At 44.8% G+C, this 27,812-nt stretch overlaps 1 protein-coding gene across 22 annotated transcripts in view; it reads right to left on the bottom strand.

The window, feature by feature from the left end:
• Window positions 1–27,812, bottom strand: part of HDAC4 (histone deacetylase 4) — a 248,173-nt gene that overhangs the window by 123,614 nt on the left and 96,747 nt on the right. For all 22 annotated transcript variants that reach the window (XM_054829930.1, XM_054829923.1, XM_054829925.1 and 19 more), the window contains one exon: window positions 25,948–26,019. In XM_054829930.1, the coding sequence (XP_054685905.1) occupies window positions 25,948–26,019 (72 nt within the window). The remainder of the gene's footprint in view (window positions 1–25,947; window positions 26,020–27,812) is intronic.

Consider the following 27,812-nt stretch of genomic DNA (forward strand, 5'->3'; position numbering starts at 1 on the left):
TTACCCGTCCCACAGTGTATGCTGTAATTTTACTAAAAGGACTCATTCTGGTCATTTTAAACAGCAAATGAACGAATGCTTATTAACCACAGGCTACTCAACTCCTTTCTGTCACCAGTCAAGCCCCAAAATATACAACGCAATCCCCTGCGTCATGAAAAAAAAATAAATAAATAAAAGCAGCAAAACCAGCAGCTAAATAGCAAACTGTACTAGGGAAGCGTTCGACAGCTCTCAAAAAATCTCAGGGATTGCTCAAAGGCTGCAGTGTTTTCAACAGTTTATTAGAAACCCAGACCCTGGTCCGAGAAGAGAAGGATACGTTCAAACGGGCAAGCAGCCCACAGCTTTCTGTAGCCCCCTCTCGCAGTGCTTCTGCTTTCAAATAACACATAGACACAGGTGCGTTAGGACGCAGGATGTTACTTGTTACCCGCTCAAAACGATTAAGATGCACAGGAAAAAACCAGCGTGCTATTTTAAGTGAACGTTCAAGACAAGCAGTTTTCTAGAGAAATTCAGAATCCAGGCCAGCACGGAGAAATTACACTGAAATGCTTTCTCATCCCTGCAAAGCGCACAGGTGTTGCCTTTCCGTTCTTTACTGCAAACGCTACGAACCACACACCCGAGTTCAGATTTCTATTAAAACCCCCCAACTTTTCCTTTTCTTTTTTTAAAGCTGCATCGACACGAACATATTTAAACGTAGCAGGCTGATAGAGGACTGAGAATAACTACAAAGCCCTTTTCTTACGGAAGCCCATCGGTGCGAGCGTGGATAACGGGAAGAATCAGCCTTTCAGCAGCAGCACCCGAATCCTTAGGGATTGTCCTGGTTTCAGCTTATTTTCAGCAGATTTTCCCTGCATCCCCCATCCCTGTAGCACTCCACGCACGATAAGGTTTCCCAACGTCACAAGGATGACTCTCGCTCAAAGCAAGCTTTTTCTTGGCGTTTACGCACAAACCACTGCCATCAGCATGGCCTTTTAAATACGGAACAAAATCAGCGCTCATTCTGCTGAAAATACCCCAGTTTGTGAAGACAAGAACACCATTTTCTGTTACGGTGTGGGACAGGCACCGCTTCCTATACACATGGAGAGCCAGAGCGACATAGCCATGAGTTTTAACACCTGAGTTTTAACATAACGGATCCATAACCATGCAATAGTTAAGATCTACATTTAATTATGACAGTTTTATATATTTTCACAAGGAATCATTTCATTTTTAAACCCACTTTAAACTTGCCTTCTTAAGGAAGAAGCAGCATAACGAGAAACTTGTCTATGAATGAACTTATTCTTTTAAAAGGACAACTTAATTTTATTGCTACGAGCTTCTAGAATTAAATTTCTTTTATTTTTTTTAGGGAAGGATATAAGCTGGTTGGTTGCCTGCTGTGTCTGCTAAGCAGCTTCACAAACCACCGGCTGAGCAGCGTTTCAGAAGGCAGCAAGAGGACTTGCCGTCGCTGCCTGCCCACCCAATGCATGCGCGTCCTTACGCAACCAGTCACGATAAAAAGGTCCTTGGCATTAAAAACAACATTTGAATTTAGCAAAACATTGCTTATATAGATGGTAGGTCAAGCATTTAAAAGAGCCATCTCCCACTTTTCCCAACGTCATCCAAAGGTGGAGCACAACATGGCTGTTTTCCCCCTCCCCGAAGACTGTCCTACAGCTGGAGTAAGGAGCACCGCTACCAAAAACTCATGTGTAAAATCAAGGAAAAATTAAATGTACGCTTTCTAAGGCTCACAAGAATATATTGTCTAAAAGAACACCACTTTGTCCCCTCCCTGCATCCTTCTTCTTTTGGATGACCTAGCCCAACCAAAGAGCAATGACCACAACACTCCCGTGCCCCTCCGGGGCCCTGTAGAGCAGATGTAGGAGAAGGACAGCCACTGTTCCCTTACTCTGACACGTACTGCCAGGGAAACAGCACACCCTTCTTCAAACGAGCGCCATGAACGAGGATGAACACCTACACAAGTTCCCACTTCCCCTCATATTTCCTCCATTGTACTTTCATCATCATCTCTGTGGCATCCACGACTCAAAAGCCTTGGTAGTATGCACGGAAAAGTAGCAAGATGGGCACCACTGGGTGCAGAAGTTAAAGGCTCACCTTTACTTTGACCCCGCTACTGGAAATTACAGCAGCATCCAAGCTGAAGACAAGTCATTCACAGCCATATAAAATTTGGGCTATGTTAAATCTACACTACGCCTACTACAACCATCTAACACTACATCTACTACAACCAAAGCAAAAGGTGAGCAAGTCTTCCCTCTCTCCTCCAATGAATAAGGAAATTCTGGTTTTTGTTGCTTAAAAATTGCAAGTCAGTCCTCTAGCATGAAACTCCATTTAATTGTAGTTCATGCAAAATAAATGGCATTTTCACTAAAAGAAACATGACCTTGCTATAACTACCTACAAATGGCATCATGGCTCAACTTGGACTCTGTCAAACACTTCAATGAGTTTGGGAACCCGTAGGTGATCCTGACCAGAGCGTGCAGAGCACAGGTTCTTGCACGGGGACCTCCCTACTGCTCCTGGGCCCCACGCTGCCGTCCCATTTCAGCTCCATGTCAGAAGATCCGCCATCAGATGCTCATTTCTGTTGGGCGGCTACTTCAGACTGCAAAACCCGGACCTAACTACAGGGTTTTCAGATTGTGGTACATTCAATGATGCCTGCCTGCTTATGTGGTAGGCTACAACTCTGCTCTATAAGGGTGGACATCCTGTATGTATCCTTACCTAAAATAAAATATTGATGACTGACTTCTCAGAACACTTGAAAAAGATAAAAGACTTTGGAAAGAACCTGAAGAAGGTTCAGTGATTCAGCTGACTGAGGCTTAAGAGGACACTTGGTTATGAAGGGGAAATACGGACAAAAGGCATTCAGAAAACTGGAAGATTAAAAGGACACCCAGGAAAGCAACCGAGGAACAACCACAGGAGGTAAGCTGAAGAGGAAGGCTTTTAAAAGCAAGTTTAGGAAGGTTAAAGTTGATTTAGCGATAACTAGAGACAAGAGGAGATGGAAACGATTTGCCTATCGCTTCCCTGAAACAGTACACACCCTTGTTATTACCAAGCAACGAGGCTACAAACCAATGTCAGTGGGACACTCATTTTTGCATTAGAGTCGCCTCCAGAAGCCCCATACTGGGCTCCCATGTTTGTGCGAGACACCGCAACGCATGGCTGGAGCCAGCAACAGCCCTGAAACGTTTCTCAGCCGACAACACAAGGCTTCAGGGAGGAGGAGGCGGCTGACCACGAGGCAGAACTTGCATTGATGTCTCCCCTTCCCGGCAATTTCAATCTGTGGTGTGACCAGCACTGAGCACAACTCGGGTAAATCCCAAATCAGCAGCAGGAATTTTACCAGCAGCCAGCCGTTTTCTGGATGACTTCTCCCACTACTCTACAGAAAACCATTGGTGGTTGGAGTTGTGCCTTGCAGGAGCGCAACGTTGGCATGACAAGACCCAAATCCCCACCTTTGGGTTTAAGAAACAGAGAAGGTAGCAGTCTTCTGCATGCATTCTCACACTTAGCGTCTTTATTGGTAAAGATTGTGAACAGCAACGCATCTGGAAAACTAACAGCAGGCCATCTCTCTTCAGATTAGGGATGATGTGGCTCCACAAGGTCTGTCTTCAGACCCCGGATCTTTTTATTGCACTCCACATTAACTGAAACATGACAAAAACGGGACATTCAGTTCTTGCATTCACTTCAAACATTCCTATACAAAAAAAAGTTTCAAAGAAGGTATCCAAAGCTAAACAGATAATTGCTACCAAAACCTTCTTTTGATAAAATTCTTGTTTGATACCAATAGGTAATTAATCTCTTCTCCATCAAGCAAATCACATTTTACATAAATGGTATTTTCTTTACAGGAATAGTATTTTTAGGCCACTTTAACGAAGGGCTCCGTGTTCTACTCAAGTCCATGAACCCATTCTTAACCAATGTTTTTCAAGAAATCTTAGAAATCCATTTGCATACAATTGCTTTTTGTAATTTTTCTTTTGCGCAACACAAAGTTGCCGCAACCTCAGCACTGCCGAAGAGGCAAACGGCACCTCTGCGAGACGCACGAGACCTTGCTTAGCTCTGGGGTCCTTGTACCTATTGCCTCTGTAGTGCCTTTAAAGCTACCAGCACCATCGGGTTTGTTTCTAAAAACCATCAAGTTATGGGAAATATTAAGTCAGGAACTTCTTCTCTCGTTTAGAGTTAGTATCTTATAAAAGGACTTCTCCTTAATGTATAGTTATCTTAATGTGCAAAGTCATTTAAAGAAATTCTGAACTTTTTTTTCTTACAGAGCACAGAATTCATCCAATAAGATGTATACCCAAAAGCTTACAGAAAAAAGTCATTGTGCAAGGAAAGCCAGACCATTTGAAATATTCATAAAACACAACAGTATGAGTTTAAACGAACGGCTTAGCTCTCTTTAGAGCATCCTCTGAAAAAGCAATTCTTGTTCATAAATCCTAAAAACAGAGGCCATAAAGGGAATTTTACTCCTAAAGAGCACTGATAAACACTCAGGGTTCCAGTACCTGGTTTCTAAGATGTGCGTTGAAGAATGGGAGCAACAGCAGAGAAAAGTCCACAGCGGCTGGAAGACAGCAGGGCGCACCCCACCGTGAGGGACGCGGGCTGGAGGAGTCCACCAAAGCCGCTGGGTTTCAACACATAAGCTCAAGCTCAGAGCCCCCTTTTAGTGGGCTCCGCGGCCGCACTAAAAGGCCTCTTTCAGCTGCAAGAAGGAAGTTTAACTGAGGCCAAGCTAATTGTCAAGATGATTAAGGGCCACAATAACTACCTGGAGAAGTGGTGGATCTTCCCCCTCTCAGTTCACAACTCTGTCTTGCCGGACGACAGCCTTTGGCACAACACAAAGTACCAACCTAAACGTTTCTGGGTGGTGTTTAACTTAAGACACAGCGGAAAGCCAGGCGAGGTGACCTAATGGTATTTTGTGAGAGGCGGCTTGTGTATATTCTAGCTGCCAGACGAATCCCAGACCAGGAGCCCCCCCCAAAACTCTCGTGCCCCGCAGGACGCGAAGGCTGCGAAAGCCCCTCTGCTCTCCTGGCTGATCGGCCGAAGGAGCCAACCCAAAGAACCAGCATTTCCAAAATGCCACGGGTACAATGTTTTTATCTACAGAAAGGTCTAGAAAGAGATGGATTTCTGCATTTGCCTGCGCGTCGGACCACCCAGCTTAACTACGGAGACAACGAGGAGAACTTAAAGTACGTTAAATCCTGCGTCAATGTTTCCATACTGAAATAAAGCTGTCTTAAATCACTACAGCCTAATCCTCCCGTGATTTAGCCTGCTTTAATTTGCATGTTTCCACTTCGCAGCCGATTTGCCTCAAGTTTGCTTCGCTCAAGGTAGCCGGCTTTAACTGCAGAGCCCTGCTTTGGTGGGAACTGTGAAAAGCAGCCCATTATTTGCAGGTCACAAGAGGAGCACGTTATTTAGAAAGGAAATCGTTGGGCCCTATTTTCAGAGGAAAAGGATGCAAACAGTGCAAACCCGGGCTGTTCTCCACAAGACACTGAGGTCTTCAGACTGACAGGAGGTGGTTTTGGAAGGGCTGCCGTAATAACTTCGTTTACAGATAAAACAGAACCAGATAAACCCGATCAAACGAAGTTACGGGGAGGAAGAAACATTAGGCTGAAATCCCTTACAGGCGGTCTGATCACCAGCGTGTATTTAGAGGATGCAAAATTCATTTTTGGCCTTACCCAAACTCTGACTTTTTTGTACGATCATCACTTTGTCAGAAATGCCATCTCGGTATTTTTAGGTGACAGTACATTCGTTTGTACTGTACATTTCTGGTGAGCAAACTTGTTATATTTTGTAGGTCACTTGCTTTTACCATCTGCCTTGATTTATGCTTAAGGAAAGCGTTGTTTCTGAAATCCCTGGTGTCACACACAATTGTGAAGACGTCGTAAACAGGCAGCAGTTTGATTTTGTATCATCCCAACTTAAATATTTATGGTTAATGGAAAAAGGCACCATTTCAAGCTGCCCCAGAGCTGTGCAAAGGCATTTAGTGGTGTCCGTCCTCATTGCCCGCGCTGGGTCAGGGTACGATTTCTGGAAAGGCTGGCGTGGGACAGTCGATGCTCAATGGACCACTACTGTACCCATCCCTGGAGAGCCTCCCAAGTGGGGACACAGGCAGATTATCACTGCATTAAAAAGAAATCACAAATTTAATGTTTTCTCCCAGAAAATACTTTCAAGGTTTGCACGCTCTCAACCTTTCACAGGAACTATCCTGCATCATTTTTTCATTAACAGTGCCCAAAACATCAATACAGACAGCCTTTAAAAGCTTAGCCTCTTGGCATGCTGATAATATTAGTCCTGGGCAATAAATAAAAATGGATACCGATGCTGCTCACCCTAAACTCAACGCTTCTGCGTATCGACGTAGGCAGCAACGTATGGTGACGTGCAGCATCCTCCACTTCCAGAGAGGGCACAGAGGTAGAGTTGGATAAAGCCTGCACAGTAGTTTGGCAATGCTCTACGATGACTTAAAAAAAAACCCCAAAGCTTATTTTAAAAAAAATTGAAATTTTTTTTAAAAGATTCCCACTCTACACATTTATTCTCCATATTTCCTTCCAGTTATATTAGTCTGCTTCCCCCAAATCTCTAAGACAATAACTGAAGGTACCTTTACATGAGTGTAACTTCTATAGGCAGTTGCACGTTTATCGCTTTAAGTCAGTTATTAAATCAGTGCACGCACGTCAGCCTGTGCGGCCACGTGCCATTGCACGATACAGAACTAAACCTGCGGTGGGAGAGATCCTTCACCGCGAGGTTTTTCCTCTCATTGGGAGCCCATCTAAGATGCTCAGAGCAGCTTTTTCCAGCCATACTGACAGTGACAAAAATAAGGCAATACGACAGCTAGCTGGTTCTCGGGAAGGAAAACACAAAATTATTCAATAAGGTCTTGGAATTTTATAGCTGATTTGTCCTTGTTTTGACCGTAATCTCACCAGTGATGCCAGCAGCAAACCCATCTGGCGCGCGTAAGACTAAATATCTGCTGCTCGTGAAAACGAATGTCTTAAAATTAGCATACATGTTAAGATCTGGTTTGCAGTATCTTCAAGTACAAAAAAGTTGAGTTTAATTTAAAATCCTTTGCTTCTCCAAGACTGCTTTACCAAAAAGTCGAAATCTGTTTATAGCTAAAGGAAAAAAGGAAGGTACTGAAAACCAGGAGTGCCGCACGCGGGCACAGCCTTAACGCAGCGCCCGGCTGCTTGTATTTGCTTTAACAATAACCCAGTTCATCTCATTTGCGGGAGGCAAACAACGTCCTGACCGCGACTCTTGCAGATGCTCGTTACCGAAGGAAGACAGGTAACGTGGCGCTCATGACATTACAGCTCTCCTTCGCTCAACAGGATCGACAGCGGCGGGTAACGAGGCAGAATCCCACAACTCGAACCATGTTATAGATGGTGTTGAAGCCATTAACTAGGTGACACCTCTAAGAAGGGTTTAACCTCCATCGTCGTCTATGTCGCAGTTAGAAGCGTCCTCAATATTCAGAGAGATGCGCAGCTTAGTCTTTTGGATGCAAAGTAGTATTTAGATATAAAATAGCAGTTAATATTATAATTCAAAGGTGTAAAATAATACCGTACGTCATATAATGGCTACTTAGAAGTTGAAATGTTCGTCACGTGCAAGAACTTATTTTCTGCGATAAAGAGTAAAGCGTATTTTAATCAGCACACCAACTTAATATCTAACGCGCTCTAGGACTGTCTGAAAAACCCGGTTAAAGCTGCTCTAAGAGGACTAGAATTTTTCTTTCATATTATGGTGATTTTTACACCGCGTGTAATTCTTATTCGTCTGTCACCTCATGCACCTCACTCAAAAGTGATTTTTCTTTTGTGCAACAGAACTACGGTGTAGGTTCTGCACCCTATCCTGACCACCAGCATCAGTAATTTCCTTAGCACATTTACACATAGCCAAATCTCTACACTGCAGTCCAAATTCTTTAAAACAAAACAAAAAAAGAAAGGACGAAAGGCAGCAAGGGAAAGTATACATTGAGAAGCCTGGGAGAAATAGCACAAAAAGGGATTGCTTGGCAGAAGTGTATAGGTATTTACAAGCTTCAGGAATTTGGTGGGGTTCAATGATGTAGAGAGACAAGTTGCCAAGTAACTGCGTTTTCTGCTTCTCTCTTGGCATGGCACTGCAGCAAGGCTTTCCCAACCCAGCAAACAGCATCAAAACTTCAAAGCTCCCCCCTCTGTGCAGAAAGCCACCATTTGTGGTGAAATTGGGCTCTTGTAAAGCGAAAATGGAGTTTATCCAACAACTATATTTGCTTTTTTCCTTTGAAGATGTGTAAACTCCATTTTTGACCCTGAAAAAGTACAACTGGCATCTGTAAGGGAAAGCTTGGGGAAGGGGGGAATGGTGTCTTTAACAAAGTTAAATACCCTGCTTCAGGTCCGGGCAGAGGAGCAGCTCCGTCCGCCTGTGCCTACCTGACACGGCTTTCAAGACTGCTGTCAGCAACCCGAGGGCACCAACGGAGAATAAAATCAAGTACGACACGTAGAGGCCACACGATGCTCGCACAGCAGACACTCAATGCCCAGAGAGGTTTCAATGAAGAGAGTTGTCTTAAATATAATATTTGGAAAACTGGTGCAGAAAGTTTTTCAGGAAGGTGAACTGAATTCCAGGATGCTCTTGCAGAAGGTACCAAAACTCACGCTTAGGTTGAGCGTGCACACACACGCACAGCTGCCACAATGGCAGAGGCTAAGTGAAACTCTTTGAGCAAGCACTTGGTAAAAGCCAGGTGGGAACGATGCTCCAAGATGACTCTTGGCACATGGAGTTTGAAGGCTTCAATTAAAATGTTGAATGGAAAGCAAGCAACACGGCTGAGACAGCTCTTCTCCTGGGGCACAAAAGCAGTGGAGGTGATGGCAACGTCAGCACTGTGCCCAAGCCTGCCACGTGAACCAGCAAAGGGAAACTGGGCTCCCAGTTCAGGCTCCCTTTGCTGCTCCCTTGTCTCCGCGAGAGCATCAGGTCTGCAGAAGGCTGCAGAGGCAGGACGTGGCAGATCTCGAGGAAGCCCGCGATCTCCCAACTGCGCATCGGTCCAGGAGAACGTTTCGGAGCTTCGCTGCTGAGTTGCCACCCGTGGGAGCAGCACTGGCCAGGATGCGGGTCAGGCAGTCGCCCTCCTACCGCTTTGTGCCCCTTTCCAAGCAGCCCCAAGCGCTGCTGCTATAAAAACAAGTGCAAAGATGGTACAAGAAAAGGATACAGCACGAGGAGGAAAAAAAGAAAGCCAGAAACAGGAATCCATCAGGCACCCAACCTCGGCAGATTTTATGCATCATAGAAGGTGCTAATCACAACGTGGTAAAGGCTGAGCTGAGTCGTGGATCGCCAAGCCAACGTTCACCAAGGTGCTCTGGGAAGGCAGAACAGCATCTGCAGACCTGCAATGCATGGTCTGAGTGCAGAAGCCTTTTCCCAAGATCTAACTTCAATACTATTGCTCAAAACGCAAACCTTTTCCTGGGAAAAAACTCAAAACCTACATATATATATATATATGTATATATATTGTTTTTTTCTGTGTCATTACTGTGACTGTATCTGTCCTATGCAAAAGGGGCTTTCTTTCATTTTAGCATTTGTGTGTATTGTTCTTATTTTGACAGTAAATATCACCTTCTTTTCTTTTTCGTGCTGAATCGTGGGTCCCCAACTACCTAGCTTCAGGAGTAAATAGTTAACAGCAGAGTGAATTACTCCATGTGTTCCCACACCAAGATAAACTTACAATTTTCGTGGCGGTTCCCCTAATTCCCCATTACACTGAAGGAGGTGAAATGACCCCGTGGCGCTCGCTCTGCCTCGGAATGAGACAAAGCTCATTACAGATACCAAACATATTTGGCTCCACATAAAACTAGATGAAGTTTCTTGGCTGCTTATTCAGGATACTTGATCTTTGTGTCAACATAGCCAATGTCTTTCCTGCTCTGTTATTTCCATCTCTTATCAGCATCTGGACACTGCCATATCATATATCAAGGCGAATGTAAAGCAATACTCTAATGAGAAGTTAAATCTTTTCCCATCATGTCATTGTAGAAAGGAAATTCTAGAGAATCGTATTCTCTGCAATTTTAAGGATTACTTTATTACTCCTAGATATTTTACTATTAATTTTTCATTGTAACTACGACCTCTGCTCCTTGAATAAAAATAATAATAATTAAAAAAAACCCCAAACAAACAGATAAGGAAAAGTTCCTTTCGCTCACCCACCCACACCCTTGTGCTGCAGCCCGTACCAGGCTGCGATGATACCTCACGAGCTGGCGTGAGCTCACCATGGTAGGTTCCCAAAGGGACTTTTTTGTTTATTTCTTTATTCTTAGCACCATTAGGTAAGATAAAGCTTGAATAGTAGCCAGGTAAAGTGTAGCCGTTCCAAGCGCTCTGCCCATCACAAGAAATTTTGGGGGCGTCATCTCTGAAGGTCAGTAACTTGGTCACTGATCCCCTGGAGCTCTACCCGTCTGAAATGGCTTGTGAGGAGCACAGAGTGGTGGCCAGGGCAGCCGCAAGCCACGCTTCTCTCATTAATCACAGCACCTCTTAGGTGCGTTTAACACGATTCATAGCACGCTAATGATACAGAAGGCTTTTACGGCTACCACCACGGACGTAACAGCAGCACGTTTGAATCGTACCCTGCCCGCATCAGCTCCCGTCTACCTTGGAAAGAAAGCAGCGCTCCCACGCCAGCAGTCCTGCATTTTGTTGACGTGGAACGATGCTTGCACCAGAACTGGTTAAGGCGCTATTAACTTTCTGCAAATTTCCCTTCGCTTTCTTAAGTAAACGAGTTCTCTGTCAAACAACTCGGAACCAGGAGGAGAAAGACGGTGTGGCTTTGATTGCTGCAGAAACACTCGCCTGTTAAAATATATTGCGTATTAGCATTGTCAATTAGTTGTTTAATAGGATGCTCGCACGCAATTCGGACTGGTAAATGCAAAGCACATTATAAGCAGCAATATTCCCCGAGGGGTGTTCACAGCAAATACTACACCAAGACCATTGCATTTCCATTTCAGAGGGACCTGGCGGAACTCCTTCCCATGGGTTCCTATCCCCCAAACTCAGCGGCAGAGGATGCTGAGCGGAGCGGCAGAGGTTGGGCCGTGAGAAGGAGAATCAGAAGAGGTGACCGCTGACAGCCGGGGCACCTCCAGCCCTACCCAGAAGGACACTTCTTCCCAAATCCCAGCAGATTTAGTAAGGTTTAGAAAGATCTTCTTTCTCGTTACTTGGGGCAGCAGCGCAACAGCTTCAGTCCTACTACCAACAGGCTTTTCTGCCTGCCCAAAATAACCCTAACAGATGGATATCCCCCTCAACACGGCTTAACCGCTACCACTGCACTGTGGAGAGGAACATCACTCGCAGAGCCCTGATTTTATCGCCCAGACTGCCCTGGAGTACAGACAACACATCAGAAGAAATAGAAGGAAGGAATAATTTGGGAACCAAACTCTTTTTCGCAGCAAACTGTCCCCCCCCACCACCCAAAGCACCGCTAACAATCCTGCTGGCAGTGATGGTCCACGCTTCATGCCACACCAAAAAGAAGTTCAAGCAGCAAAACTGAAAACTTCCCGTTCAACCTAAGCATGCAGTCGCCATTACTGAGCCCATAATGAGTGTGTCTTTACGCAATTAAAAATTTCCAAGGCAACGCAGGTACACCACAGTGCAAAGCTCCCCGCCAGACGTCCCCGCAAGCCGCAGGGTGCCAGTGGTCACCAGGCTTTAAGGGACACAAGCCATGGGAGAACCCTTCGCCGCCTTCCACAGCGGCCCTCAGGAGAAAATGCATTACTAGCGAGAGCGCGGGTAATTCCTAGTTTACACAGAATTACATTTAAGTACCTAAAGAGTAACAAAGCCTTCTAGCTCCGATCCTTAGGATTCGCTCTCCAGATCAGCTGCTCACCCTTGTTAGCCTGTCTCAACAGAGCAGCTTCCAGCCAACGTACGTTCCCCTCGCTTATGGCTCTAAAATACAAGATGCACGTAACGGGTATCCAGCAATAAGGGCTTCTTTTCCTATAAAACGCTGACCTCTCCAGAGGGCTGCACGTAACAGCCCTGTCACGAAGGATTCATTCACGCTCCATTGAAGTTTGGACATATCGTACCCCGTCCCATGTTGGGTTTCTTCTGTAACATCACCCAGAAGCAGTTGCGGGGCTCTGTCACTCCAGTAGCTTGGGCCAAGGTGGAAAATCATCTTTACTGTGTATTGTCCACTTCATGCAAGACTAGATGATTCTCCTGCTTCTCTTGGTTTGTGTTTGGACCAAGATACGTCTGACCCAGCCCTCTTCCCCTCCAGCCTTTCCTTCTGGCTTCTTCACAGCGTTATCTTACAACCCCCCAGCCCCTACGGGTTCTTAACTCCTGAGCCTGAAAACACAGCCGAGGATGGAGGACAGGGATCTAAATTTCGTTTAGCATTGCTTCCAGACATGATAAATCCCTATAGCAGGGATTTACACATAAGGCAAAACAAATTTTATTTTTTCTAGCTATATAAATGTGGGTTTGGGGGTATTTTTTTTTGCTAATGCTCCACTTGCAGCTTGCCAGCACAACATGTTTGCCACCAGGGAAAAACTGGCCGCTGTTTAGACCCTACAGACTATCAAAGGTAGGAAAGGCAGAAGAGGAACGTCTTAGCTGGCTTTAAAATCCAAAACACGATTTGTGAGGTTAAATGCCCTCACGTACACACTTCCAGCGAGGGGGAAACCTGAAACACCAGGATCTGTTTGAGTTTCAGGGGCAGAGCAGGGCGTTCCTCCCCAGCTCCGCACCTCTGCTCCCGCTTGGGAATGCCCCGTGGCTGCCGCTACGCAGGGTGGCCAGTCCTGTTCAGCGCCTATAATGATACCTCTCACTCAAAAATACAGTGTCAAAGTCTGCTCAGATAAATATTTGAAGCAAGTTCACTGTAACTGAGAGCAGGATTCCTGAAGTAGCTTCTTTTATTCTTGTGTATTCAGAGGTCGGGCTGCCTTTCAGTGCAGGTATGCAAGCACGCACAATCCCGTTGAGAAGCGGACGTTCCACTGATGCTTTTAGATATCTGCCGCGTGTTTAATCGTGCTCTTTTTTTGAATATTTGGAGGTATCAAATCAACACGCTCCTGGCCCACAGCACCGAGGCATGCCACGTTTGAGAGGATAACAGGTTTGAGTGCTACAGAATATTATGTGAAGGGAATTACTGTCGCTCTCCGAGCTGGGTTTTATCAGCAGAACTTTACTGCTCGGTTAAGCAAAATCCCTCGTCATCTAACCTGGGCTGAGACAGATGGGGCAGGTCTAATACCATCTTAAGAAACTTCCAATTTAAATGAAAAGCATGCCAGCTCCCTGGCTTACTGTCAGAAGAGCAAGAATTAGTTTTGCTCGCTTTTCCTTCTCAGTGCGTCACAAACACCTCCACAAACCTATTGCTGATCCTGAGACCTCAAATCACTACCTTTCACTAACAGAAAACAAACAGAAAAACCCACTACTCATCAGAGAACGATTTCAGGAATGGCCAGATCTGTATCTCAGGTATCGGAGTCCCAACACTCTCTGGGCAAATGCAGAAGCAATAATTTGTTTGCTGTGATACCAGACCTGGCAAGACAAAGTTGTGTTATGTGATGACTATATACTGCCTCCTCCTGAAAGGAGATCTCTGCTTGGAACAAGACTAAAGCAGCACCCTGCTTCCACACTCCCCCGTCCTGCGAGCCCTACAATATCAGCCTGACATTTGAAAGGGTCCTGCTCTGCCCTCATTCTCCTTCCTACCAGTAAAAGACATCTTGCAAATTAAAAAAGGGCCATGCTGATACCTGTGCTAATGATTCTGCATCTAAATTTCTGAGGGTTCCTATTATAATTCCGTCATTCTTCTCTGTATTCCTAAGGAGCGCAAGAAAAGCATCACTTTAAAAATTATGAGCTTTAAAAACTATGACAATAGCAGACAAACTGGAATAAAATCCAGCGCCTTCGCTTTTAGGTGTCATGGCTTAGCAAGGTTAAAAGGGAACAAGAACATCATCCATGAGCACCAGCAGCTCCAGGTGGGGCTCGGGCTGGGACAAGTCACGGTCTGGGCTTGGCACAAAGCGGTCCCCGGGTGCGGGCAGGCAGGGCAGGACAGGCTGGACACACTGACCCATTGCTGCTGGGTCACAGCAGATCTTCTCTGGCCGAGCGCCGCCGTACAGTGCTCCCCGATGCACCGAGTGACACCGCGGTCTCCTTGCGGCAAGCTATAAATAGGGCAGCTTGTCGGAACCTCAACAACATGGAAACGCTAGCTACCGCTGGTTGACCCGGGGAACCGGAACAGGATTCAGATGGCACCAACCGCGTGTAGTTGTGATTAATCAGCGGGGAGATGCAAAGCTTTAGCTTCTTACTGAGTCGCCAAAATAAGGTACGAGCACAGTAGTTTGCTCAGGTCTCCCAAGGGCCTCCATGTGAACGGCCGCAAGGTTACGGGTGTTTCAATTACAGATAGCGACTACCAAGAGAAGTCTGGGCAAAATGTTCCAAGTTCAAAGAAAGTGCAAGAACAAAGAATTCAGCTTGTATTAAAAGGGAAAAAAAAACCCCAACCAACAAAACATGACACTGAAACACAGGAAACTGCTGCCACTTCTCCTTCGCCTCCACTATTTCAACTTTTCCCCATTTAAAACTCCCACGGTGCTGATTTTGCATTGAGGATATTCTACAAGTCATCCAAACGCTGTTGTGGCTTTCATCCCCGTGGAAAGGGGGTTTTTTTTCAGTTCTTGTCATTCTCCCACTTTCTGGTATTTCCAGCATTTCAGAAGCCAGATTATTTCCTGTATATTCTTTTTTCCCTCCATCCAACTCATTCATTCTCACAATACATTATTTGCTCAATAGGAATTAATTCCATAGGTGCATACAAATAAAACTGTGCAAGGAATTAGTCAATATATGTTTACCAGAATCTGTATTATATTAAAGAAAAAGCCTGCAAAAAAAGCAAGGGAAATGCCCTTACATTTACTGCACAGAAGCCCTGACTCTCATATCAGGCTCAATAAGGAATAACTTATTTGCTCAATCAACAATTTAAGCTTCACGCTTCTAAGCGGGATACTGAGTTTTTCATGGATGGAAAGCAGACTGACATCTGCTAACACCTCCTGCACCCTGGGGTCATCAAGGGATCAGGATAGCCTCCTCTATCCTGGACGTGACTAGCACCTTATTTTTACCAGATTCATTTCAATTTCCTACTATCTGCTGCAGGTATTGCACAGGTGACCGCTCCAACGCGCAACCGCGAGGACGGGCAATCAGTTGTTACCTGATTTTAGGGGAAGGCAGAGAAGAAAAGCCAACCGATTTGCCAGAAGTCAGAGAGTAAGTTGGCAGCAGAGGCAGAGCCTCCTTGTTCCGGAGCAATGAGCCGCTGCGATGAATCACAGGTATCTTCTAAGTCAGGTGAGGAACTGTCATGTTCCTTCAGAAAAGACCTGGATGCCTTTTCCAACGCAAACGCCACAAAGCACCATTCAGAGAACGCACAGCTCCAATGCGGAGATTACGGGCCAAGACCCGAGGTTGCCGTTAGGCCAGGGAGCCTCACTAAACCCTTCCAAAGCGTGGCTTGCACAGGTTCGGCTTGCATTTGCAATCCCCTGCATATTTATTTTCCCTGTGGAGGGAATACATGCTTATCTGCGATGCTGAATTGACGTTTTAGTACAAAGCAACAGAAAACCCCAGAGCGTTGCAGAGAACCCTCCCACACTCCAGCTCATGGAGTTACATCTCCGAACTCATCTCTACTGGTGCAACCCATACCATCCTACCTCCTAAACACCTGTGCATCAGCTGGAAAGCCCTCCTCATCCCTGTGACCACTGGCATATCTGGAGACCAGGCCTGATCTTCACCCAGATGTGCAAGGAAAGACTTCTGTCTGTCATTTGCCTGCTCACAGAATCACAGAATCCCGGACTGGTAGGGGTTGAAGGAACCTCTGGAGATCATCTAGTCCAACCCCCTGCTAGAGCAGGATCACCCAGAGCAGGTTGCACAGGATGGCATCCAGGGGGGTGTGGAATCTCTCCAGAGAAGGAGACTCCACAACCTCTCTGGGCAGCCTGTCCCAGTGCTCGGTCACCCTCACAGTGAAGAAGTTTTTCCTCACGTTGAGATGGAACTTCCTGTGTTCCAGTTTGTGCCCATTGCCCCTTGTCCTGTCACTGGGCACCACTGAAAAGAGTCTGGTCCCATCGTATTGACCCCCACCCTTTAGATATTGATAAGTGTTGATGAGATCCCCTCTCAGTCTTCTCTTCTCCAGGCTAACCAGCCCCAGCTCTCTCAGCCTTTCCTCACACCAGAGATGCTCCAGGCCCCTCATCATCCTCGCAGCCCTCGGCTGGACTCTCCCCAGTAGTTCCCTGTCTGTCTGGAACTGGGGAGCCCAGACCTGGACACAGTTCCCTGATAAGAAGCTTGTGTCAGACACAGACCATCCAGTTTCTCTCAAGATTCATTTACCTTCATGACAAAATAGCTGCACCTTCATTAGTTCCCTGCTCGGTTCAGTTGACTCCTCCTCCAGGATCCTGGTGACACACTTGCCACAAAGCCACAACCCGGCTCCGACAGTCATGCCAAAACACCACCATTGCACAAGGTGCTTGTCTACTTACCCTAATGCAGTCGAAATAGCCAATTTAAATTAATCCTGCGGTATAAAATGTCAATGAAAGTTTTTGGCAACATTTACAACAGGATCTGCCTTACCAAGAACAATACTGATGAAGCGCATTTATTTTTCAAGTGCAAAATGAACTCAAAAATACCCGCCTCAAAAATTTTTGAGTCCGGCATCCCTCCCCCATCCCCGTCCTCCCCCCAAAAGGTATGAACAAACCAAAAATGCTAATTTCACTCATGACAGATTTTCCTTTCCCCCACTGGAGGAATTCAGTCCACCCAGCAAAACTTAATGGAAATCATTCAATCAGAACATGGCTATCCTTCCTTCACAGGTAGGTTATCAAGTAGATGGGCTTGCTTTGACTAGTTTTGCATTATAAATTCCTCTTCTCGTACATTATACAGGCATCAAAAGTTAAGAAAAACACAGCAGAAAATAACCTGGTGTGATATGTTTCTAATGCAACAATTTCCCAAAATATTTAAAGCGCAAAAATAAGCTCTTATTAGATACAACTGAAAAAAATTTTAAGAGCTTAAGACAGTTTTGAAATAGCAAAAAAATAAAGCACAAAGGTAGTCCTCCAATACTTTTAATACCCTATTGTAACAGCTTACGGAATTTTTTAGAAGAAACCGGAAAAAAATTGTATTCATCTATTTAATCTAAGAAACAATATGCAGATCAGCCTCCTTGGTGAAAATCAGCTCCTTCCATATGTCACTTAACGAATGCACATGATACCCTGAGAACTCAGGATCTTCAAGACCTTCATTAATATCATTACAGCGTGACCGTCTATGAGCAGGACTACAAACAAGTTAAGGAAGGCAAGTTTTGACCTAAATTTCACCCACGGTTTGGTCTTCAGTGCAACCCGCAGAACTGCTACAACAGCTTGGGAAGAGTTTCCTCTCTCCAATGGAAAAGGTTAGAATTTCATTAGAGACTTTTAAACAAATTCACCTTACACAATTCACCAGCAAGAACTGTAACAGCTTAAAAAATACCTGGCTAAGCATCATTAAGATGTGCCGTACATTTATTCTGTATATTACAATTACAGTTCCAAGTCAATGATTCCAAAGCCTTTTATTAGATCATAAAAACTTAAGACCAGCTTATAATGAAATCTCTAATCAAATATGAATGAATCATCCGATATGACACAATTTCTTGAATGAAAAACAGATGGAAAAGTAGTAACAATCGAGCGGTTTAAATCACAAGATATTAGTTAAGCCAAAGCCAGAGATATTTAATCATAAGCACTTGTTTCAAGTGAGAGGAGACACCGGCTTAAGGGAGACCTGAAATCAAGCCATCCAAGGGGCAAAGGCCAAGACAGCACCAACCACAAACATAAATGAGATGGCTTTAGTGTGAACGAACGCACTACTGCGTCAGAAAATACCGATTTCACATCTCCTTGGTGGCGAGAGGAACTAGGCGAGGAGGGAGGAGGACATTCCTGCACGGTCCTCTTCCAGAAGCCTGGAGAGTCCGTGATTTAGGAAAGCATGAGCACACAGACAGAAACCATGCCGGTAAAGCTGAAGTGCTCACGTTGCAATCCAGCTCTCAAAAGACCCTGTTTGCTGAAGACAACGTCCCATCTTTCAAGGCCTAAACAACTATGAAGCGAAAACAAAGTGAAGCCATTACACGTTGGCAGCGCTCTGGCATTAACTCGGCGCGTCAGTGTTGCTAGGGCTTTGCGACTTGAAGTAGCTCGGTTACAATTTTTATTTGCATACTTGGTGAATTATGTCTCAGCCCTAAGCATTTTTGGGTTTGGAGCAGGTTTTTTGGGGGGCAGAGGAGGGAAGCAGAGGGGCAAAGCGATGGGAAGGGAGAGGAAAGGTCTGTTTAATCAACCAACAACAATTCTCCAGGTCAGCATCTGCAGGCTGCTACAATATTTTAGGCATCGTTGCACAAGCCATTCACCTGATATTCCCTTCACTGCTCAAAGACAAAGCAGAGCCAAATATAGCCCTGAAAATCAATATACGCTGGGAAGAGCCTCTAGGATCTCGATAAACGCATCTTGCGTCAGAAGAGGAATTCCTAAAATCCTGGGAACAGAGGTGGCTGCTGAGCACGGACTTATGGCATTTATTTCCCCTTTGGTGATAAATTACCCCGAGTTAATTTTGGCATGCAGCACCCTGGGGAGCTCTGTAGTGCACCAATGAAAAGGGAACACGGACCAAAAGCAAACACGCTGCTAACGAAACAGTCCTCAGCAACTCCTCCAGCTCACGCTCACGTCCATCTAGCAGGTGTCAGGAGAAGCTGATGGAAAAGAGGAGTCGAGTACAGGGTGCGTCAGACCACTCCAGCTACGGGACAAGTGAATTAAAAATAAAATAGAAACAAAACAACACAGATTTCATCTTGATTACCTCTTTAGGGTTGCAGATCCAGGTAGAACACCCAGCATGGAAACACACGTGACAAACAAGACACGGGACAGTCACCGAAAGATTGCATCGGAGACACGCAGAAGTTTTTCACCGAGAAATGCTTCAACCCCTGATCAACTTTCCATGAAATATTTATCGCTTTTCATTCATCGCACGGTACTGTTATTTTTAGAAGAGCCAGAGGCAACGGGAACAGATTACTGATTAACAATTCAAGGGAGCCTTTAAATGTCTGCTCGTATCGTGCCTTCTCCTCCTTCCCCAAGAAGTCGGAGAGTTTAATGTAAACACCGCCGTGCATTCAAAGGCTCTTCCCTTCGTCACCTGCTTTTATATAAAAGCAAAACCACAAAACAACCTTTCCTTTGGTAGGGAATCGGTGAGAATTATTATTTTTGAAAATAACACTTTGTGAACAGTCAGGACAAAGCAAATCCAGTGAAATTTATAGTTGATCAGTGTGAATTAATAAACAAAACAAGGTGAGGGAAGAATAAAGAAAAATAGCAAGTTGGGTCTTGCCGGAAAGCAAACTTTCCTGCCAGTTACCTTTCATCTCAGAAAACAGCTCTGTATTCAAGTGTTTAAGATTTAAGTGTTGCTTTCAGCTTTTAAAACAGGAACAAGTCGTTAATAATTCATCCCACCTCCTCCGTTTAATAACCCTTTCCTTGTGGATAAGAAAGGAGATGACAGTTAAATATTTTTTTCTGAGACAAAACAGAACAAAACAGAATTTAGGAGCATTGGGCTCCCGCTCTTCCCACCCCCAGGGTCAGGATGTCCATGGACCATGCCGGGCAAACGTCAAAGCAGTCCCTGCTCCAGCAAACCCAAAAATGGTTTAATTCCTTGCAGCACGGGGATGCTGAAGTTCAAGCAAGAGATGGTGCCTGAACCCTGACCGGGCTGGCCAAAAGGCTCATCCCTCTTGCACATAACCCTGCAGAGGCAGACAACCCTGCACCAGGCACCTGCTGGCAGAGAACTGGAGAGTCATTAAAGTATCCTATGACCGTGACCGACAAAACACGAGTTGGGGTGCAGTATTAATCCAGCGAAGAGGGCCAGAAGCTTGAACTTCCCTGCTACTCTGCAGGGAGCTGCCCGGAGTCTCTGGACGTGGTAATTCCCTCCCCTGTCCTGCATAAATAACCCCAAATTTGCTGACCACGTTGTTCTGGGCGTGCTGCAAAGGGCTTTTATAAAAGCACAACAATACGGCAAATCACCTGTGGAAATCCGGGAGCTGGCTGAAGCATTAGGCAAGGCTCTCCTTGCTGAGCAACGCGTTACGGAGGTGAGCTTTAGCGGTACCTCTAGCTGGTAAAACGCTTCTTTCATCGTCATTGCATGGGGTACATTTTGTATGTCGAGCTTAGGCTTGGAAATAAAACCTGTTGCAGGAAATACAAGGTTAACTTGATTTTAACTATCAAGGATCTAAGCTACGCTAACCTGCAGTTTCTCCACTATCTTATGCCAGAGCGTCTAAACAGTGGCAAAAAATAATACATTAAGCCTGACGAAAATAGCTGCATCTTTTAAATAAGCTAACAACAGGACAATAAGCAAACAACGATTTAATCTGCTTAGTGTATGGTTGTAATGTTAAAATGATTTCTCAAGAATTCACTTTTAATGATAATTTGGGGGTTTTTTGAGCGCGTTTCCCCCTCCCCGGACTCCATGGATCAGGATATTTTTAACATTAAAGGACTACCTTTCTGCGTGTGAGCCACGCTTCTGGGGCACGATAAAACCATACGCCGTCCCTGTACTAACACGTCCCAGCGTGAACAAGGACGAAGGGGCTCCTGTCTGCGGAGGCGGGAGCCTGTCGGGAGCCCCGAATCCTAGCCGACCGGCCAGCAATCTGAACCCGCTTCAAAGCCCCGCTGCGCCACGCTGATTTGGTAGCTTTCTGAAGGAGCTTTTGAAGCAGACACACTATAGAAAGCAGACAAGTATCTGAAAACAGGGTGCAGTGAGAGGGCATCCCCTTCCTTTGAAGGGATAAATTAACAAAGGCGAGGTATTCGGCTGTTAGACCAACTGGACTACCGCTCCTTCCTCTTAAGAGACGGGGATTAATCTCCGATTTCAAAAGCCTGTAAAATCATGTAACAATATTAGTCCGGAGGCTTTTGCAAACCATTTATTCATATATACATCAACATTTTATTTTTTTTTCAAATGAATGTGGAAGTGAGACTGGATAATTAGATCCAGGAAGAAGAAAAACCAGGGAGCTCAAATCTCACGCATCACCCTTATAGAAACTGCTCAGCAGCAGCCACCCTACACAATTTAACCCCCTAATTCCTAATGTTTTGCAGGAGACTACTCAAAACTCATCAGAGAACCACCACTGATCACTTCTCCAACGTGCAATAGCCTCGCAGACCACCGGTGGTTTGCAGGTGATAGATGGAGAACAGCCTCAAGAAAACACGCAACAGCGGCCAGAGAGACGTCTTCACCGTACGGACAAGAAGCCCAACGTGTTTTCATCAACCTCTCCGTACCTCTGTATTCTGCAAAGGGCACGTCCCAACGCAAACTCCTTGTCAGCTGCACTCAGAGCAGTAAGTTCTATAATTTCACTATTATTTTTACCACAGCTTGGAAACGCAGCCCTGAGAAGCCAACGGCAACGCTATGGGAAGGGGGAGTTCTTCCCTAATTCAGTAACTCTGCTGTATGCAGATGGCCCCAGAACTTCACGTTAGGCCATGACCAGCGCACTGGGGAAACACGGCTGGTCAGACCATTCATCCCAATTTGCAGTTTTAGTACTTAAAGTAAAGCTTTTAAGTTTAAAAAGGACTAGTTTCCGTCTTATTTAATTCTAGCATTTTCTTTACCTATCACAGTTATCAAGCTGTTTTCACATTTCGGCTTAAGACTGTACCGTAACAAAATGAGCGACTATAAAGTTTACACCAATAAGGAAAAACTGAAAAGACTTAGGGGAGGCAGTTATCTAAAGTACCGTAAACACAGCCTTCTAAAGAAAGAAAACTCATTCTACAAAGTATGCTGAATGAAGATCTGGTTGATAAATCTCAAGGATGGTATCAACAGTCCACAAGTGATGGTTTTAAGAGGATTATCTACAAGGTATCTAGATATTTACACAACTGAGGTCTTTCAGACCGGCCCCCCAGCTTCACACTATGGAAAAGGCATATAGCATTGCTCGGTGTAGAAGCCTAGGAGGGGAATGTCAGAGGACAAGAGAGCTCTGTCCCTCTCTCCGTACATATGAATCAGTACCCTTATGCAGACTGCAGCTAAGTTCACTGCTAAAAAGACAAAAAAATACTGTAAAACGCACAAAAAGTACTTAAAAACAGTATGCTAACTTGCAGGACAATCCGTCAACCTTTCTGCAAGCCATCCGCTGCCACCCATCAAAAGCCGGCAGTGGCCACCTCGGTGCCCATGTATCTGAGAAGCTTTCTCTCCCCTTAATCAGCATGAGATTTTCCACGTAACAAACTCAAAATAATCTGTGTAGTCCTTGCTCCCTGAATTCAGCAAGTCCAAGTTAAGGAAAAGCAACGTTGCCCCTTCCTCCCCCCCGCCCAAAGATGCAGTAATATTCTGGAACCAGAAAAAGAGAAAGCAGCGTTATCAAACAGATTATTTTATTCCTGTGCAAGATGTGGGTTGTGGGGGGTTTGTCTTGTTTTACTTTTACAAGCAACTAAAATTCAGAAGCAGCAATTACGGGTGATACATTTTTGAAAAGAGAAAATGTTTCCCTTCCTCAAATTAATCCTTAATTTATGCAAAAAGCAGAGAGAGAAATTATTTTCCTAAAAACACCCCTTGTCGATGACTGAACTCCGTTCCACTCAACCCAATTCACTCCTAAAACGGTTTCAGAAAAACACTCTAAACATTTTGATTGAGATGCTTCCACAGAACAGAGCGTGTTTAGGACCTGCATACTGCACCATCCCTTTCACACCCCTTCACATAGAGAACAACAACTACCGAGGATCAAACTTCTCCTTCACTTGGCTCGTGGCAACGAGAAAACATTTTGGTTTCCTACGAGTAGACCGCGATGATTTTATCTTAACTGGAAACGTAGTTCTGGGGATAAAGGCTCATCGTCCGCTCAAGTTTATTCATTCTGAGGGCTACAAATCAGTTGCTTTACTATAACCGGGACAGGATAAGGTTTTAAAAGGAATATCTCAGGACACGATTAAGCAATTTTTTTCCTTAAGCTGTTTTTCAACTGAGACTTGGAACACACCCCCCCCCAACCCCACACATAACTTGTTTTTCCAGAGCAATACTTGGTATTACTTCTCCTTTCTTCTCACAGAAGGATCCGCAGCAAACTCCTAAAGGTAATAATGATAAAACCCAGACAGGACAATCGTTTTCCCATGTGGGTAAGTCCCTCAACTTGACAGCAACTTTTAAGAGCAACTTTAAAACCCCATCGAGATACAAAGGCGTAGGCAGGCACCCCACTTGAGAACCAGCTGGTGAGCCACTTCCAAGATCAATGATGTTTGCTTGCATTTACACACATGCCGAAACATCTTTTTGCTTTATAACACTTTGCTTCCAGGTTTTAATTACTGTTCTGCAAATCAAAATAGAAGATCGACATTTCCAGCCTGCGTACGTGCTACAGGGCTGAAAAGATTTCTCCAAAATTAAGCAGAAATCGAATAAGCGTGGGGGGCTCGAGTGAAAAGTACCTGGGTGACCACTCTCCAGAGCCAACGCTTCTTCTTGCATACGGTCATGTTTTCATTCCCAGGCGGTCCTGCCCTTCGCCCATTACACGCACGACCGGCCTGCGCTGAGACGGGAATTCCCACGGCTCAAACGCTGGCAGAAGTCATTCGACAAAGAGACATCGCTGCCCATCTCGCATCACGCCTGCGCCCGAGCAGCTCCCCAGTCATGGCTAGCTGTTTATTTTTTCAGCAGGCATAGAGGTGAGCTATTAAAAATACTGTTTGGACTCTATTTTGAGTAAGAATTCCATAAATCCTGTATGAGCCCATAAGACCTTAAAAAAGCCTCCTTTCACCTGTGGAAAAATACTCAGAGCACACTGAACTCTACCATCAGGTTACCCAAGTTGTTAACCAGCACCAGCCTTTGTCCTGAAATATCTCAGAACGAAACAGGAAACATAACAAGCAACAATAAAATCAATTAAAAAAAAAAAAAAAAGACTAAACCCCATCACATTCATAACACCAGCCATTGATCTACTGACAGAAGAGAGGACTGTGACTCCTCTTGTGCACTTAAGCAGAGCCACAAAATTCAATCTACTACACGGCTACGAAATAGGGAGGAAAACCTTTGAGCTGACCTGTGTTACCACGGCAGGCTTAAAACGAGAATCTCTCTCAGGGTTAGGAAAATATAACCTCCCTTACCTGATGGACAAGTTTTGGAGCAGACAGAGGGAAGAGAGATTTCTCAGAATCCGAAGCCAAGCAAGCACTCATACCTGGTAAATGAGGATCTCTTCCTTTTTTCCCCAACACAATAGCTCTACCTCCTTAAAAGTTTCCTTCCCCAGATATGAATTTACGTCCACAAAAATCTAGGTTAGGTCACAGCCCATTTCACACTCCCCCCCAAATCTACTGAAGTTGTTTTGTATAAGCTTCATTTACATTTTTCCAGCTTGCATTACCAGGAGCGCTTAGATCTTCTGCGCGATCTCTTCCTTAATATAAAAGGACCTAAAGGCATTTTGGAAGGCAGCAGAGAAGGGAAAGTTGGGTTTTTGGAAAACTCGAGCTCCTACCTAGAAAGTAGATAATGCTTTATATATGCTACCATACCTAGGCGTAATATCTCTAGGTGTTTGCAGAAACAAAACACTTTTGGAAGGGAGAAGGGGGAAATACAGAAGACAGCAGCAGACTGATTTCCACAGCATTTCATGTATTGTGACCAAAACTTTGGTTTCCATCACCTGAAGTGCAGCAGTTGGGAGGTTAAGACCTCTGTCCTCGGCTCCACGAGGAGCAGACAGTCTCCAGGATGAATTCCGGCTGCTGCGCTTGCTTCATACCAGAAGGGCAAGACCCAAGAGATGCCGCAGCAGGATCATTAGAAGAAAAGCAAATAGCCCAGAGCCCAGGTGATCCACTTTGATCAGCCTGTCTTTGGCTCCTCATTTCAACACGAGGAGATTTCTCCTTAATGGGAGCAGCCACTCAAAAACCTACTTTGCTTTGCAGTGCTCCTTTTAGGCTGCGAAGAGACTGGTAAGGTGCTGCTTTGTTCTGCTGTCCCCTCCTTTCCAAGGAAAGACAAGCAGTTCCCACCAGGTCAGGTTCTCCTTAGCCCCCTGCCAGGCTGAGCTGTTTAAGCCTCCCAAGGCTGCTGTGCTCCATCCTCCCTCCCCTCCCTAATCCCACTCGCCCAGCCTGGGAAAGTAGATGCGTGCAAGTTCTAACAGACTTTGTTCCAGCGTTTTACATTTGCATTCTGCTCTCCCACTTGCAAGATAGAGCTGCAGAACATTTTACTGCATTCCCAGAATAGGAACAACATTTAATAAAAGTTTCTTCTTACCAGAGCTAGGCATGTGGTTCACTCTAGGTGGATTCAACAGCTCTACTGGCTGGTCTCTGCCAGAAAGCCCATCTGGAAAAAGGAAAAAAATAAAATAAATTAAAATCACATCAACTCTTTGGTTAGCTGAGCTATTTTAGACACCCCAAACAGAAAAAGAAATAAAAATCACTAACCAGTTATCATTGTAAAACAGAAACACACAAGTAGCACAAATCAATAGGAACAAGAACATTAAGAGGACAACTGCGTAACAACTCCTTACACTAAAGCATAAAATAAAAAATACTGCAGCCCCAATTGCGCTCAGGTTTTCCCGGTCTTTAAATCCACAACTGGTACCGATTCCAATCCAAGGAAATAGGCACATCAGCTTATAAACCTTACCATGCAGTAACTGAATTGCAATTCCTTCCTCGCTCAGAGAACTGAGTTAAGACAGAAAAGGCAGCCCCGTGAAGCAAAGTTGAAGAATGGCTGTAATATGCCAGGGAGATGCTAAGGAAAACTGACAAATCACTGCAGGAGATTAAAATGCATAGACATGCATAACAAGCCCCATTTTGCATAAGTTTGGATTTCAGAAAGGCATTAAAAACATACTTTGTAAATGATATGCAGAAATCCATCTTGCTGAAGCAGTTCTCTACTTAAAATATTTCAAAGATTGTATCTTGCATTCAGGTAGAGTTAAAACAGAACACCACGATACCTACTGCCGTAGACTGCCAGACCAGATTTTCTAGTCACCCATTCCCCTCCCATCTGCCCCCCCGCAAAAAAGTTGAAGCAAAAAATGCTAAATTATGTTTTCAGTACTTAGATTATGAATACTTGAATGCAGAAAACTTCTCAAACCCATTTGTTCCCCTGTAAATATCTCCACCTTTGCCAGTTCTGTCTCACTTCTCCTCAAATGCCTTTCTGCACTGTGCTGCAGCACAGATACGATCAAGCCCAACCCTGTCTGGAGACATCAAAGCAGCCACCCCATCGCTCGTAGTCAAAGCGAAGGACAGTATGATAAAAATGTTAAGATGTTAGTGAAAGTTTAAAAAAAAAAAATCATACAAGATAAAATAATAATAATAAATAAATCATGCTTTGTTTTCTTCTCATAGTTTCTCTGTTCCAAGTTTCTGGAGGGAAAGCGTAGTTGGGTCTTCTCCATCACTTCCATGGGTTTGCCTCCTGTGACCATGCCCAAGGATCACTGCAGCCTCAGGCAGTGCATCAGTAAATTAAACTATAACCATGCTGCGTTCTTCTTAAACGAATCATATAGATTATTCACATTATAATCTATTTATTTTGGGGGGATTTTGGGTTGTTACTTCTAGAGCCAAGATTGTGGCTGGGCTTGCTGTACTGGCATGGCCAACTGTACCTACAGCGTCGGTGGGGTGACACTTGGCTAGCTGAGCTTCACCTGCACAAGCAGCAGCGAACGGCAATAAACGGGGAGGCAACTGGATCAAAGGGAGTGAAATGGCTATTTTAAATAACATCCAGCCCACCAGCCTCTCCAGATTCATAACCCAGTGGTCACTGCAGATCAAAGAGCATAAATGGACAGTAAAAAAAAAAATACGATCCTCCCCGGTTCCTAAAACATCAGGTTTTACAGCCCTGGTTTTTCCTATAAAACAGGCATTTGCTATCTCAGCCCTCATTAGTAATTTTTTTTAATTCATTGGTGAACTGCAACCCTACTTGCTGCTGAAGCCTTCGCTGTGTTTCTGCACTGAACACACCAGCATCGCTCAGGGACCATGAGCGGCTCCCAAAATTCATCTCTTCAGCCTGCCAGCAGCTTAAAAAAAAAAAAAAAAAATATATATATATATATATATATATAAAAATCA

Source organism: Grus americana, chromosome 6, assembly GCF_028858705.1.
Source record: "Grus americana isolate bGruAme1 chromosome 6, bGruAme1.mat, whole genome shotgun sequence".
Lineage (NCBI taxonomy): Eukaryota > Metazoa > Chordata > Aves > Gruiformes > Gruidae > Grus > Grus americana.